Source organism: Tyto alba, unplaced genomic scaffold (assembly GCF_018691265.1).
Source record: "Tyto alba isolate M040663 unplaced genomic scaffold, T.alba_DEE_v4.0 Super-Scaffold_45, whole genome shotgun sequence".
Classification (NCBI taxonomy): Eukaryota; Metazoa; Chordata; class Aves; order Strigiformes; family Tytonidae; genus Tyto; species Tyto alba.
Window position 1 is genome coordinate 31,643,339 of NW_024881321.1, and position 16,087 is coordinate 31,659,425.

Genomic DNA, 16,087 nt, shown 5'->3' on the forward strand with positions numbered 1-16,087 from the left:
CTTTGAGGCTTCGATGAGTTCTATCTCTTTTTGCTTAACAACGATAATTGCACTGAGGAACAGGGAACCTCCTTTCTGCCAGGAGACTGCTCCTATTCTTAAGCTGGTGTGTTGTGGTGGACTCCCGTTTTTACAGTTATTTTGCTCTTGGGTTGGAGACCGTCACACTTCCATCAGTAAAGTAGGTAGTGCGTTTGCCTCTTCCCGCGTTAGCAGAAGGAAGATGCGCTTCCTGGGGGAGCTGCCGCTGGGCGTTTTCCTTAGGGAGGTGGCTGCAGCCAGGGGCACGGCGGGTGGCGTGGAGAGAACACAGCTGCAGGGAAAAATCATGATTTTGCGACGCGGTGTTTGGTACCGGGCGCTCCTCGGGGTCGGCGAGGACCCCGCGGGCTGCCGCCGGCCCCTCAGTGGAGCCCGCCCGCCTCAGGCACCGCCGCGGCCCCTCCGCCTGGGGCTGCCGCGGGTGGCAGCAGCCGCGGAGGTCCAGCGCAGAGGGCGGCACGCCCACGACAGCTAGAACCGCAGGGGACGGTGCCGGGACGGTGCCGGCCCAGCCCGCCCGCCATAGCGCCCGCCTCCGCCCCGCGAACTGCCCTTCCCGGCGTGCAGCGGGGCAGGGCGGGCCGGGCGCATGCGCACACGGCGCGGGCAGGCCGCGGCGCTGCCGGGGTCCGCGCGCCCCCCGCCTCAGGTGAGTCCCGCCGCGCGCTCCGGCCGGCACTTCCCCTTTCCCCTTCCCTTTCCCCTTCCCCTTCTTTTTCCTTTTCCTTCGCCCCTCGGGCCGGGCCCCGGGCGCCGCCGCCTCACCGCGTCCCCGGTGTGGGGGGCGGTTGTCTGGGACCGCGGCGGTCTCCGCAGGGAGGGGAGCCGAGGCTCCCCTAGAGCTGTCCGACCGCCGAGCAGCTGTAACGCTGCGCTGGACCGGATTTTTAAAAGATTTATTCACGGATCGCAGGCTGAGGGAATCGTCTGGAACCGGCCCGAGCGGCTGCCGGGGCGCCCTCCCTTCCCCAGCCTAGCTCTCCTCGTTATTCCTGTTTGCGGTAATAACGCGTCCGCATTAATGAAAGCATACCTAGATTGTATGATCTTTAGGTTATTCCTTCATTTATTCCTCATAGGTTCTCTCAAAGCACGTAAGAAAGTACAATGGGAGTTCAAGGACTTTGGAAACTGCTTGAAAGCGCCGGGAGACCTATAAACCCAGAAATACTAGAAGGAAAAATTCTTGCTGTTGGTATCCTTTAACAGTAAAGCTGAGCAACCAAATTAGTGAGGGACATGACTTTTAACTGTTTCTCTTATTTCTACATGATGATATTTTTTAAAAAATTTAAATTATGACATTATGATAAGTAGATTTTACGCTTTGTAATATGTGGAATAAACTTTATTTTTAAATAATATTTGTAAAAGGAGACTCTTAAAAGGTGCCTTACACAAGCGTTGAACTGTAGGATTTCGTGCTTATAAATAAATGTGCTGTTCTCTGTAGTAATATAATATGAAAAAGTTTAAATACTTTTATGACAACTTTGCTATCATAGATACTCAGTTAAATGCTGGCAGGATGTGGAAGGAAGTTGCTTTTTATTTATTTGTAAAAATAACTGCAGAGGTGCTACTTGCTGCACAGTGGTTTCAACTCTGCTTTTTGACCAGGGCGACGGGGGCACAAATTTATTCTCTGACATTCACAAATATTTGGATAACCTTAGCTTTGATAAGTCAAGCCTGGAACAGTGGACAACAGCCACTCAAATATGTGCACTTTATAGAAACTATTAATATGGTCTTTGTGTATTTTTTCCTATTAATGGTTCTTTAAGATATCAGTATTTGGTTGAACCAAGCAATAAAGGGAGCCAGAGATCATGGTGGTAACTCCATACAAAATGCTCACCTCCTCACTCTGTTTCATCGACTCTGCAAGTTGCTGTTTTTCCGAATTCGGCCTGTCTTTGTTTTTGATGGAGAGGCGCCACTTCTGAAGCGACAGACCTTGGTAAGGGCCTTTGCTGAGTCACTGCAATGCAAAGTAGGATGTATGTCTGCTGATACTAAGTAGCCATTTTCAATTTCCTTCTTATTCTGCTTATGATTCTGAGCCATGAGGACGGAGAGCTTGAAGTGCACTGCTATGCAGGTGCTCTTTGTAACCCCAGTTTTGGTTAGCTGTTGGAGCATGCAGCAGCTCCCTTTTGATATATTCAGGTTTGATTTGCATAGAAACCAGGTTGCAGAGAGGTAGATGATGGCATAAGCCTGGGTCTTGCTCCACAACGGACCTGAACGCAACTTGTGTAAGCGTTTGGACCCAGAAGCTGAAAATACTCCCGAGTCCCACAGAGGAAATGGACTTAGAGACATGTAGAGGCTCTGAAGGCTACGTCACCACTGATGCAGGATGGGTTAGGAGTTGCTTGTAGATTCATCATACAGAATTATAGCATCAGTTGACTGGATTTGTATCTTCAGCATCCATCAAAGTCTTATTGGTGTTAATCTTATTTTCACAGGCTAAGCGAAGACACAGAAAGGAAGTTGCCATCAGCGATTCCAGGAAAACTACAGAGAAACTCTTGAAAACATTTTTGAAGAGACAAGTTATCAAAACTGCGCTTACAGGCAAAAGGCGAGAATAAAAATTATTTGTCCCTTGTTTATAAGTGGCAGGTAAGTTTTTATGTAGCTATTAATCAGTGTTGTGGTTTCTTTTTTTTTTTCCTTTCTCTAAGGAGTGAAGCTTTGCCCACTATTAAGCAAGTTCGAAGAGAAAAAATTGATGATATGTATGTATTGCCTTCTTTAGAAGATGAAGAGAAGAACAGGTAGGTAGACTTAAGAAAAATCGCTTAAATGGCTATCTTAAACTCAGATTATAAACCACATTTTTTGACGCTGCTTAAAGGCCTTTGACCCACGAGACTCCATCGTATGTAAAGTATATTTCTTTATATTTCAGTTTCTTTTTGGGGAGTTTGGTTTATAGCTCTGGATACAGAAGCCTTCTAGTTATTGATGGAAAAGTAACAGAAGAAGCTTTCAGCCCACAGATTAAATTTCTACACTGGACTCCTGTTCAAGGATGAAAGTGCTGCTGCAGTCTCTGTGGCCATATCTCTATGACTAAGTGGAACTGGTTGTTCAGGCTTGGGTAGCTGGTGTGTGGCAGCTTGATTCCAGTTTGCGTCCCCTCGTTCAGTAGTGCAGGTGTGTGCAGCAGAAATGGGCTTTGTATGTACTTGTCAAACTTGTGACATCTTCTTAAATAACACTAAGTGGGAATATGGAGCTATCCGTTAGATGACTCTTTGCACACCTTATATATACTTTTACATACTTCAAATGCTGACTGCATAAAAATCAGGTAATGATTTAAACAGCAACAGTTGTCTTGATCTAGTTTTAACTGAGGTAAGCCTGCCGCCTTGCTTTCTGTTCAAATCTGTCTGACTTGTATATGTATTTATATATGTATGTATGTGTGTTTATAGGGATATGCATATATATATGTGCACTTCAATGTTGTGTATGAACTTTTGTACTTATAATGGATGACTAATGTCCTTTTGCCTAAAATAGGAATTTTTATTTTCCTAAGTAAATACCTACAACTTCTTTTCTCTGTGATTTTTAGCTTGGAGGAGGAAGATGAAAAAGAATGGGAAGTGAGAATGAGCCAAAAAATGATGTTGCAGGTAAGTGCATCCTAATTGCCCTGTTAGTGTGAACAATCCTGTCATTCATGTGCTATGCTTAAAAGACAAACAAAAACATTTAAAAAAAAAAAAGCGTTTGGAAGTATAGGTCTTATTATATGCATTCTTTTCCAAGCAAACAAGCAAACTCTATGAGTTCCTACTAAGGAGAAAATACAAATGTCATTTTCTCTAATAGAATACAGCAGAATAGGAATTTCTTATGTTTTTTTTTTTTCTTTCAACTACTTTCTCTGGAATAATTTTTTTTTTTTTTGTAATGATATACGTGAAATGTATGCATTTGTGCATGTGTGTGCACATACAAGACAGCATATTTAACTAAATTCCTGTATTTCTTCAAATATGAATTGATGTTGAAGCATCAGTTCTTGAGTTTTCACAGATAAATTCTATATTCCTCTCTGATACGTTGATCTTGTGGGAAGAGGAGAAAAAGAATGACCTAGGAAGTCATAGTGAATAATAAAATTATCTCTGCTTTCACCGAATTAAAAAAAAAAAAAAACCACCAACAATAAACAAACAGAAAATAACCTCTTGGAGATACTGTTTATCTTTGGAATACTTCTCATTCAGAAGAACCTCTTTGGAAGGATAAAATCAGACTAGCTGAAGCTATAGGACCTGCTTCTGTGATTTATACTAAATATCTTTTTGTAAAAAGAGTAGAACCAAGTTTCTCTGTATAGTTTGCATTAGTAATTATGTATGGTATTTTACTAAGTAGTAGTTACCTTTTTGTTTCTTAACTGTTTTCTTCACGGTATGGGAAGCAGCAACAAAGATTTTGTGTTTTTTTTTTGTTGTTGTTTGGAATGACACTCTAAACATTTGATCTTGCTGTGTTGTAACATAAAATACATGTTTATGTTGTTTTCCGTTTTTATAGGAGGTGTTATGTGAAAATCCTCATTCTGTAGATATTGAATCAGAAGATTTCAACAAGCTGCCTCCAGAAATAAAACACGAGATCTTAAATGATATGAAAGAGTTTACAAAGCGAAAAAGAACATTATTTGAAGCGATGCCAGAGGTAATGTTTAAAATAGTTTCCAAGCCATCAGAGTGGAGCTATTGTCATTAATGCAGATAAAGACTACATAAGAGTATCACATCTGGAAAGCTTTACCCTCAAGCCTATTAAATAAAGAGATGTTACAGTAAGGGGAAAAAAACCTAATGAGATAATGACTGAACAGAGCCCTCCCGTGTGTCTGTTCAGAGCCCTGCCTCTTGATTTCCGCTAAAATTGGCAGAGCTAATGAAGTTTGGCAAGGATGGAAAACATGCCGAGTCTCATGCCTCATCAGAGTTACGCCCTCAGTTTCCATTGCAAGAACATACTACTGGTGTGGATAAACCGGGCAGAGTGAGTGCAGCTTGCATTCCAAACCCTCAGGTTGTTAGGGGAACTGGCAGCTGGGAAAGGGCTTTTCTAATTTAAGCAGATGTGTTACTGAAGCCATTCAGAGACAAGTGGGGAATCCTATAGTGCCACTTCTAGATAGCTTTTCAGAGCACAGTTATGTTTTAGAAGTACAATATGTGTCAGATCAAATGATAGCTTGTGCCCAGCTGTAAGCTAAGAACCATCATCTTAAAACCATCCACCTGTGGATTCTGTTACAGTTGCCCTGTTTTTAAAATGGGGACCTGCTCCATTAGCCAGCTAAGTTTTGTTGGTCACATCATTGAGATCTTGTTGTGTTTAGCCAGTGTTCAGAACTACTTCCCGGTACCTTTTAGAATTGTTGTGTGTTACTAGGCTGGTGTTGGTGTCACTTGGGTGTGCAGCAGTCAGTAAAAGACAAATATTACCTGCTTAAAGGAAACTCTTAAAAGGCTTTCCAGAGCATAGTAAATGATCTTGCTTAAAAGGTACAGATAGTGGCATTTTATTTAAATTGACTTGGTTGTTCTGGTGTTGTTTTTTTTTGTTTGTTTGTTTGTTTTTTTAAGGAGTCCAATGACTTTTCCCAGTACCAGCTTAGGGGTTTGCTTAAGAAAAGCAACCTCAATCGATGCATAGAAAATGTACAAAAAGAATTGAATCAACAGCAGTCGGGTGAAATTCAAACACAATATGAAAATGAAGGTGGTTTTGTGAAAGAAGTGGAATCTAGGAGAGTAGTCTCTGAAGATTCTTCTCACTATATCCTAATACAGGGTATGTCAGGTCTTGATTTTGTAAAACCTCTTGTTTGGTATGTGCAGTCTGCAGCTGTCAGTTTTAAGAAAAACCTGTATATTGTATACAGGTGCATGAAGCCAATTAACTGTGATCTGTAATCGTGTAGAAAACTGATTTATTAATCTTTATGTAATGATGCTCATTATGTAAAATGGAATGTTAGTGTAAAGTAGATTTTTTACTTAAAAAAAACACCAAACAAACTAGAAAAACTTTATTTCAGGTATTCAAGCAAAGGAAGCTACAAGGAGTGACCTGGAAACTACTGCAGGATCCTCATCAAAAATGCTTGAATTTATTAAATCAAATAAAATCAATGAATCTCCTGCTAATGTAAAGCTTGTCGCCTCTAACAAGTTGCAGACAGAGAAAGATAACAACGTGGTGACAGCGCCACCCTCTCCTCGGACTTTGCTTGCTATCCAGGCGGCTATGATAGACAGCAGCTCAGATGAAGAACTGGTGGATGAAGGCACAGGGCGATTGAATGTGGACCAGTCTGCAACAGAGGAGGGCAGTGTGTCTCCAAGAACACTGCAGGCAATTCGGCAAGCTCTCAGTGATGATGGTAAAAGGGAGGAAGTTGTTACTGTTAGAACTGATGGAGTGCTACCAGAAAGATCAGAAGTGAAGGATTTTCTGCTGAGTAGCTCAGATGAGGAAGATCAGCTTTCTGAAGTTAAGGAAAGAAAAAAAATAGCTACATCTACAATTCATTCGTCAAACCAGGTGATTATGCAAGATGTTCAATTTGAGCAAAAGTGTCAGGAGTTGGAAGAAAATTGTATTACACCCAAGGATACCAGTATACACAGAGCTGAAAGTTATTCTTGTATTGACAATACTAGAAAGGGCAAAGAAGATGTAGACCAAGAAGAAAATGGTTCTAAAATGAACTTAAATTCTTCGGGAGATAAGGATATAAACTTGTGCACACAGAAGCCAACATGTTCCCCTGTGCATACTAGTGAAGTGGCTTTGATTCATGCTGCAACAATAGACCTTTCTAAAAATGAGGAAAATTTGAAAATTTCTGAAAATATAGAGGAAGCGACTTCGCAGACAGAAGAGAATTTATCTGAAGTACAAATGGATATTAGACTTTTTCCAGAAGCTAAAGGTCCTGAGGAAGAAAGAGAAGGAATGTCACAGTCTGAAGACAGTGATTCTGATGGTATGTGCTTTTTAATTGTGAAAAAAGATAAGAAAATAGGACCTTATTGTATTTGTAGTCAGTTGAGGTTAACCTTTTCTCCTAGTAAGAAATACTTTAAAATACATCTATTCCTATGTATGTAGGAGGTTAGAAGAAAATCTGAGCTATGTTTTTCCCCTTGGTTTTGTGTTTTATCACTGAAACCTAGGTATACAATATGGGCAGTCAGGAAAACATTCTATACATTGAACTTCACTGGTGTATTAATGGTCAACCTCTTGGGTTCTTTCATTTCATAATCCTTACATCTATTTACTGCATCTGAAAAAAAAATATCATTGCTCCGGTCAAAAATACATACAGATACTTCTTTTCAAACATGCAGTAGAAAGTTGAATTTTTTATTTTCCTTTAGCAGGAAGCTTTATTGAAGTGGATACTGAAATCAATAATGAGACTGAGTTTCCTGCTATATATGCTGAAAAACTGTGTGATGAAACAGCAATTCCAGAAGTGGAGACAGACAAACATGATATTGTCACACAGGACTTGCTGAAGGAGTCTGATGAAGCTCAGTTGACAAATGATCAGAATGTGGAAGGAGAAAATTACGGTGAAGATGCAGCTGATGAGTGGCAAGACATCAATTTGGTAACAACCTGTTACTTGTTTTGAGCTAGTGATGAAGTGCTGTGTCCCCAAGCAGTTTTGAAGGAAAGCTATTGGACAGCTTTTTACTGTTTCATTACTTTCTCATATATGTATCTAATATGTATCTAATGATTTTTCTTCAGAGATGTTGGTTAACCATAACCTCACTGAAGTCAGAGGGAAACTTTAAGGTTTTAGCACTCTTGATGAATAGACCTATCTCTGGTCTTATAATTTACTGCATTAGAGAAACTATGACAACTTCCAAGTGTGAATTAATGGAGCATGTACTACTAGAATAATTACAGTTGCAGACTTAGTGCCTTACTTAATTAAGTGTACCTGAATTATTGAAATAATGAAAATCTTGGTCTATTTTTCAGGAAGAACTAGAAGAACTAGAAAATGACCTTTCTGCTGAACAGAATATGCTTCAGGCCCAAAAACAGCAGCAGGAACGTGTTGCTGCTTCTGTAACAGGACAGATGTTCTTGGAAAGCCAGGTAGTATTTGTTGAATCATTTTGATTTGATTGATACAGCATGATGTGGTGTCCCCCCTCCACCCTAGTCAAACATTTTCTCAAAAGCTGTTAGTAATTTTGTGTAATCATAGGTCACCTTTTTTCTCTTAGGAGCTTGTTTTCTTCAGTCTGCATGATTTAAAATTTTGAAAGTATTGAGATAATCTTGAATTCCGACAATTTTAAATAACTGTTCTAACATTATAAAACAATAATAAAATTATGCTATCTGCCTGAGGTAAGTGGGTTTTCCCCCTTGATGTAACCGTGCTTAGTACTTTTTAGCAGAAATTGAGATTTGCTGTGAAATACTGAATGCCTCCCAAGCGTGCATCCAGCAGTTCCACGTCAAGCAGAAGTATGGCAGAAGTTCATTCTTCAGATGAAATACTGTTTTCTCTCCATCCTACAGGAGCTACTCCGTCTGTTTGGCATTCCATACGTTGAAGCTCCGATGGAGGCAGAGGCACAGTGTGCTCTATTGGACCTTACTGATCAGACCTCTGGGACAATCACCGATGATAGTGATGTTTGGTTATTTGGCGCACGACATGTTTATAAAAATTTCTTCAGTCAAAACAAATACGTGGAATATTATCAGTATGTTGATTTTCAAAACCAGCTGGGTAAGCCTCAGATCCTGATTTGTTAAATACAGTCTTTAGTCAGACAGCGCTGCCATGCATCTTTTTGAAGTTGTATTTTCTACAGAATTTTGTGTCTGTTATTACAATGCCTGTTCTTTGGAGACTTCCTAAAGACATTCACTTGGGTTGCTGTTTTTACTGCAAGATGACCCCCCTGAATTTGCAGACACTGCGTTTAATACACTGACTTAGTGTGACGATCATTAAGGCTGGTGGTATGAACTGTGGTACCAGTTTCTGGGTAGATGTCAGCATGACTTTTCTGACGTGGTGGGAAGAGTATATTTTGATGTCATCAGATTTACAGTCTTGTGGAAACAGAAGTTAATTTTGGGTGTACTGACACATAACATATTAGAAGAGGATCTGGCATGTGCTCTGTAAAAGGTTTTTCATTTAGTTAATATAGCTTTTTTTCTTCTTTCAGATTGCTCTTGTAGCAGGCTAATCAAATTGTTGCTAATTATGTTGAACTGCTACACTTCAGTGTCACATGGTGTATTACAGAAAATATGAGCCAAATTTAACTTTTTCTTATGCCTTATTTAAGCAGAACTCTTTTAAAATTAGTTTTGATGTTTTCAAAGTTGAGAGAGCTAATAGACTTTGAAATAATATTTTAATGTCTTCAGCATGTAAAATTTGACAACATTTTCATGTGGTGAAAATTATGTCTTTGGTTTCTTCTCCCAGCAAATTGAATGAAACATTTTTTCCCCTACTTAAGTATGCTACTGTAGCTTAATTGGAAAGGATGGCTGTAAAAGTATGTGTGTGATTTTTAGCTGTTATTAATGTAATAGACCAGAGCCTGTATTTCTATATTTATTGGGGAAAAACAGGCACCATCAGTCTTCATGTCACATTCCTTGGCAGTCTTGTACTTCTTTTTCATGTGTTGCACAATGTGTTTTTTTTTCCATGGAATTATTTTTTTTTTTTTTTTAATTTTTTAAAATCTAAACTCCTGAAGTTAGTCACTGAAAATCAGCTGGTTGCCTCACAGCTTATAGCGTACCAAGTAGAAGTGGTCAGCTGAGTTCTTCCCTCTTTCTGGCTGTTTCACAGGCTGTTTTGGTCTACTTAGTAACTGCAGTAGCACAGAGCAAAAGGCTTCCAGTTTGGGAACATTTTTAAGAAGCAGAAGCATTGATATTATGGACTAGAATTCAAATGGAATGTTTTTATTTCTGATTTGGGGGCTATTAAAATTCAGGTCAGCGTTAGATGAGAATAGCACGGTAACTGGAGAAATATATGTAAAATAATAGCTATTAGAAACCCAGAATTTCCCAATGGCCTTGACATTGTAATATTTTAATTTTGGCAAGATGTCTTTGTCAAGTTAGCACAGCTACTGGTGCTTGCGCTAGCAGTAGCATATTGACACTACTCCAGAATATAATTTAGCAAATTCTGATCTTGAATGAAATGTAATTTTACAGAGTTAATGCCCTCGTGTTCCTTTTGGGTTTTGCCTTTCAGACAATACATTATTTTTTAATTTGTAAGAGAAAGATGCTGCATCCACTGGTTATTTGGTTTACATACTTTCTTTTACAGGGTTGGACCGGAGCAAGCTAATCAATTTGGCATACTTGCTTGGAAGTGACTACACTGAGGGCATCCCCAATGTTGGCTTTGTGACAGCGATGGAGATTTTAAATGAATTTCCTGGGCATGGCGTGGAACCTCTCTTAAAATTTGCGTATGCCTCATCGTATTTTACTTTTTTGTCTCTTCATAATATGAACATTAGTGAATGTATTTTGCTTCTGCTTAAGCATACAACAAAACGTGCGACCATCATTGGCCATCACTAAGGAGACTAAGTTAACTGTAAAATACGTGACTCCATTATATCACTGTTTGAAATGGCAGGTAAATAAGGTGACATGTTGATACAGCAATTACGGTGAGACTAATGAAGACAGTAGAACAGCTGTAGAACTGTGTGACTGCTTCTGAGTTCATTGCAGAGCTGGATCCGTAGTGGAGTGGAGGTTTATTCTCCCTGAGTTTGTGAGAACGTGCTGTAGCATGCTCATAGAGAAAAGAGACTTGATGAGTGAGGAATGGATGACCTGGAAAGAGACAGACAGGTAGGCTGTGGGTAAGAACAGGGTTTGAAGAGGGCCAAGACAGTTGTATTGGCAATGGCTAGAATGATTAGAAGTATTTTTTTTCTTTCTTTTTTTTTTTTTTCTCCCTGCCTACCAAAATCCTCCAAGAATGATCATTATGTGTGGAACATCCTCCCCAAGTGAGGCTGAATCTAGGTCCTTCTGTTCAGCAGCTTTTGGGGAATCCAGGTGATGTTTGCTACTGTGGCTTATGACGGCTGCATTTACTGTGTATATTTTGTCTTTTCTACTTTCAGATTTTATGTCCCTTTGGCCATTTTTTATTTGGAAATTTCTTACCTCATCTCATGTAGTAACTGAAGTAGGGAGACTAAGGCTATTGAAATTAGCAGAGTGGCTCCTGATATTCCAAATTATATTTTACAGAGGCAAATGAATACTTTCCTCTGTTTTTCAGTGAGTGGTGGAATGAGGCTCAGAAGAATAAGAAATTGAGACCTAATCCACGTGATACCAAAGTCAAGAAGAAACTGCGGGAGCTGCAGCTTTCTTCAGGTTTCCCAAATCCAGCAGTGGCAGAAGCATACCTGAAGCCTGTGGTGGATGAGACGAGGGGTTCCTTCACCTGGGGGAAGCCTGACGTGGAGCAGATCAGAGAATATCCTTTTACAACATGGCAGGAGCTGTTAGCTAAAAGTACTCAGATTAAAATTCATAAGGCTCATTAGTGAGTCAATAACAAAGTGTCAAATTCTTAACATTTCATTGGTGTGAGGGACCCCCCGCCCTGCCTGCATGTGCTGTCCTAGAGCGATACCCGCTCTGGAATGGCAGGGAATGCAGCCATGCATGTGTGGCACTCGGGGCTGCTCTGCCCTCCCGAGAGAGTGGGCTGCTTCACTTTGCGTGCAAAGGGAGTCTCCTGGCTGAGCTGACTCGTTTGTTGTGATGTTACATTTCTGTAACTGTGCTGTGCCTATTTCTAGAGTTAGAGCGGGGATTGTTTGCACACTTCTGATGTATGTGTCCCATCTTTCACAAATAAGTTTTAAAACCTAGTCAGAAATGGTGATTCGGTCGGTGCTTCATCACTACTCATTCACTGCATTTCTTGCAATAATGTCTGTTTCTTGCATCAGTTGCAGCTTGAGCTGCAGTGAATAGTTGAAAAGCAGGTGGCAATGCATGCAGAGCTAATAGTGTTTTAAACGGTAAATTAAACTTGCAGTGTGTGCAGGTGTCAAAATAAGATTGATTTATAGGTGTTTTGTCTTATGGCAGTACTGTAGAGCCAAAATGAGTTCTGTCTTCATTGAGACACACTTTTGGAAATGTTGATATTAGAGAAAAAGTTCTGTAACTAATAGACATGTAACAGCATGATTAAGATACACAGCACAATACTGGAACCATCCACCTGTGACAGCTCTAATAACTTAGAGTATTTTCTCTAGTAGAAAATCTTTTGTAGTAGAAGAAGCTTTGAAGTAAAGTAACTTTCCTCCAGACATTGTTTATTTGAGGAATTCTCATTTTATGTGTTTACAAAATACTAGTAATAGCTGTTTTGTAAAGTTCCATAACTTCCTGCACGTTCTGTCAGAATCACTTTGGCTGGACTAGGACAAAGATAGATGAAATCCTTTTGCCTGTGATGAAACAGCTGAACTTGCAGCAGGTAAAGTATAAAACTATCTGTAGTTTAAGGGCAACTGGAAAATTTTAAGAGAAGCATTTTAAAATGAACAGCAAGGCTTTAATTTAAAACACATTTCTCAGAAAGTGGAATTTGACCATTTAAAAAGTAATCTTAATATATATATTTTTAAAAGTCATTAAACTTCTCTAGACTTCATTTCTGTATGATTTGGGTGTGTGGTGGTTTCCAATTTTCAGGCACCTATCTCAAGTCCAGGTTGCTGTTTGTTCTGGATGTAGCTGAAACTACAGGTACCTCAAACACCTTCAGTACTTTTACAAGGCAGCACGCTGTCTCTAAAAATGATTTATACAAAACCCCTGAGATACTGGTGAAGTAAGTCTGACCATTTGGTACCATCCATATCCTTTGAAGAGGAGTGCAGACTAAACTGTTGAACAAGTGTCCATTAATAGTACTACTCTACTTTCTAAATAAATGTTTTATCAACTTTAATAAAACTTACAAGTGAATAGGGGTGTATCCTGTGATACTGTGAAAGGTCAGACTCTCTTCTTCTTGTGCCATAAGCAGGATAGATAGGTAGTCTAAACCAGTGTTCTAGGTTCTCTCTATCACCCAAGGAGTGAAAGGTACCAACACCCGTAGTTAAATCCATGTATACTTTCAGGTTGACAGGAACATCCTTGGGAAACGCCTTGTCTCTCTTAGACAATTTTAGGGAGAATATGGAGGACTAGCTTAGTCTGTACAGTAAGCCTAGCTGTGGTTGAGTAACACAGACCCGTTGTGTGTGACTGCTTCTAGTTCTACTCCTAAATCTTCATACTGCAGCAGCAGGTGTTACAATGAACTAGAGTCAAGTGACCCCATTTTGTTGCGCTAGCATGTGCAAATGCACAATGCACTTACAACATCTGCTTTGTAAACATTCTGTTGTTTTAACAGCTTGAAGCTAAGGATGTGTTTGTAAGAACCTACTTAAGAGCACGAGAGAAATTTTCTGTGTTAGGGTTGAAGATAGCAACATACATCTAGTCATCAGCAACACAATATTTATAAAATTTAATTGCAGTTGGCTTATTATTTAGTTTTTGTGAAGATTCTTGTTGCATAATTTATAATAATGTATAGGTATTACTGTAATAATGCATTTCATTGTTCACACCTATTTGCATGCATATTAATTTCATTAGTCCTTTGTCCTGCTTTACTTTGGGATGCTTTATAGTGTAGCTGAGAACTGAATTCCCATCACAAAAACATCCAAAGGTGTTTCTCTGTTTTATTTTTGATAGACTCAGCTTCGAATTGATTCATTCTTCAGGCTAGCACAGTATGAAAACCAAGCTATTAAAAGTCAGAGACTGCGCAGAGCTGTGACTTGTCTGAAGAGAAAGGAAAAAGAAGCAGCCAATGAAATTCAGGAGGCCGCTGCTGTTACAGAGGTTGAACTTAAACAGCGGGAGGAAAGGAAAGGGGAAGGTACTGCAGGCTGCGGAAATCATCAGGCTGTGGCAACAGAAGGCCAAAGTAGAAAGAGAAGAAAACATTCAGATTCCAGAAAAGAACATTTATATGGAGGTGGTTTTGTGGGGGGTTTGCATCTTTCAGAAACTTCTAGTGACTCCTCAGTAGAGGAACTGGAAAGCAGAGATTTAGGCAAGAGCAAAAAGAAAAATGTCTCTGCAGTTGAGACAGCAGACCATAAGGGGAAAAAGGGATGCAGTAGCTCAAGTGATGAGGATGAAGAACTGGGAAATGTGGTCATGGTGACTGCCAAACCTGTGTTTGAGGGCAGAAAAAAGAAATCGCGGAGAGGAAGAAAAAAGAAAAAGTCTTAAAAGAATTAAAAATAAAAGGGGGGGGGTTGGGAAAGAAAGAAGTCTTAAAAAAGACTCTGTACGTGTGCTTTATATGACTTAAGCTTTGTAAATATTCTAATGAATTTTAAAATAAATAAAAAATAAATTATCCCTATTTCTCATGTGTTTGTCATGTCATTTTGTGTCCAGAACTTAAATAGGAGGGATGAAGAAAATAATTTTAGCACATTTACTCATAAAGACCTAGATTGAACTATATAAAGTTCTCTGTTTTGAGATTTTAAAATTGAGCCAAAACATGATGCCCGTTTATTTGCATTCTAACTGAGGTGAGATAGCTGTTAAAATCACACACAATCTGTTGCTTCCTTAACTTCAAGTTTAAATGAAATTTTGAAGGCAACTTGGATTATTTCAAGGCGCTGAGAGAAGGAAGATGGGCTCGGCTGGTGTTGTTTTCTGTATTCCCTTCACTAGGCCTGTCTCGAAAGTTTTGTGTTCAAAGCAATGTTGCTTAGTGACCCATTCACGAGATGATGTAAGCCCCTGTAAAATCTCACCGAAAATCATGCAGTGTAGTAAATCCACATACAATCTGAGGTGCTGTACTTGTCGATGTTCTGAATATAAACGTCATGTTTCTAGACTTGGAGTTATTTGACCGTGTGCAAAGATGGAATTTGTCTGCAGAAGTGCTGCGCAGATGTACCCGCTGGGGGCAGCACTCATGTCGGATTAAGCTGTGAGAGAAGCCGTGTGTAAGGCTCAGACTTCCCCCGCACCTCACCTGTCCCGCTGGATGATTGTCAAATTTATTTATAGCTCCTGTGGATTAAGACAGAAAAGCACTGCATGCTGCCAGTCGTACTTGGGTTCTTAAATTACATTTTAGTCCTCCTTCTTGCTTCTTTTGTCTTCTCATTTACTATTTTTACTTAATTTCTCACTGTTTCATTGTTTGAAAGTCCAAGTCCATACAATTAAGTTTTATATGAAGCAGGCCTCCCCTAAAAGGATGAAGGACTGAGCTGAACTGGGTAGGATTTGACCCTTATAGTCGCAGAGAGCCTGATACTTCATGTACAGTGTTCACTGGGCAAAAACTATCCCTTTTGATATTACTTTTGTAGAAGATTATCACATTTTAAGAAAATTCTCATCCTGGACAGCCAGTTTAGAGCCGTGTTTTATAAATCAGTCATTAGTATTATTGAACTGTGCTTTAAAAGTGTAGATGGGGTCTTGGTGATTTGTTTGATAGTCTATAGCAGTAGAAGGTCTATTAATTTCTGCTACCAAGTACAGCAAAGTATAGAGACCTTCAGTCCTCTGTAGGGCTTGTTTAGTATTCTTGTACAATCATTAATTATTTTCCGACGACATCGAGAAACCCCAGCCGAGATTGAAGTCTAATTTTGCTAAAAAACTGTAAAGTAAGAGACAGTTCCTGTCCCGAATTGATGACAGTCTAAATAAGGGAAGTCTTGATACCTGCATTTGCTCCCAAGGTACTAAGTGGCTGTGACCTGCTGAGCAAACGTACTTCTTGTATATACAGAAGAGAAGTGGTATGTGTGGATGTGTGCACATTGGCAGCTGTCTCATGGGGGAAAAGCGTGATGGG

At 39.7% G+C, this 16,087-nt stretch overlaps 1 protein-coding gene across 4 annotated transcripts; it reads left to right on the forward strand.

The window, feature by feature from the left end:
• Positions 1 to 598: 598 nt before the first annotated feature.
• LOC104363608 (DNA excision repair protein ERCC-5) lies at positions 599 to 14,617 on the forward strand. 4 transcript variants are annotated; one of them, XM_042805897.1, is made up of 16 exons: positions 599 to 691; positions 1,122 to 1,237; positions 1,830 to 2,005; positions 2,520 to 2,635; positions 2,739 to 2,831; positions 3,641 to 3,701; positions 4,615 to 4,758; positions 5,685 to 5,892; positions 6,140 to 7,090; positions 7,488 to 7,723; positions 8,107 to 8,226; positions 8,659 to 8,872; positions 10,457 to 10,601; positions 11,435 to 11,635; positions 12,571 to 12,655; positions 13,936 to 14,617. In XM_042805897.1, exons 2-16 carry the CDS (start codon positions 1,150 to 1,152, stop codon positions 14,479 to 14,481), a joined length of 3,384 nt encoding a protein of 1,127 aa, XP_042661831.1. In that variant the 5' UTR covers positions 599 to 691; positions 1,122 to 1,149; the 3' UTR covers positions 14,482 to 14,617. The 4 variants fall into 4 exon arrangements, with proteins under 4 accessions (XP_042661831.1, XP_042661833.1, XP_042661832.1 ...); XM_042805899.1 differs by having other exon boundaries at positions 7,491 to 7,723; XM_042805898.1 differs by lacking the exon at positions 599 to 691 and adding an exon at positions 774 to 1,043.
• The last annotated feature ends 1,470 nt before the right edge of the window (positions 14,618 to 16,087 follow it).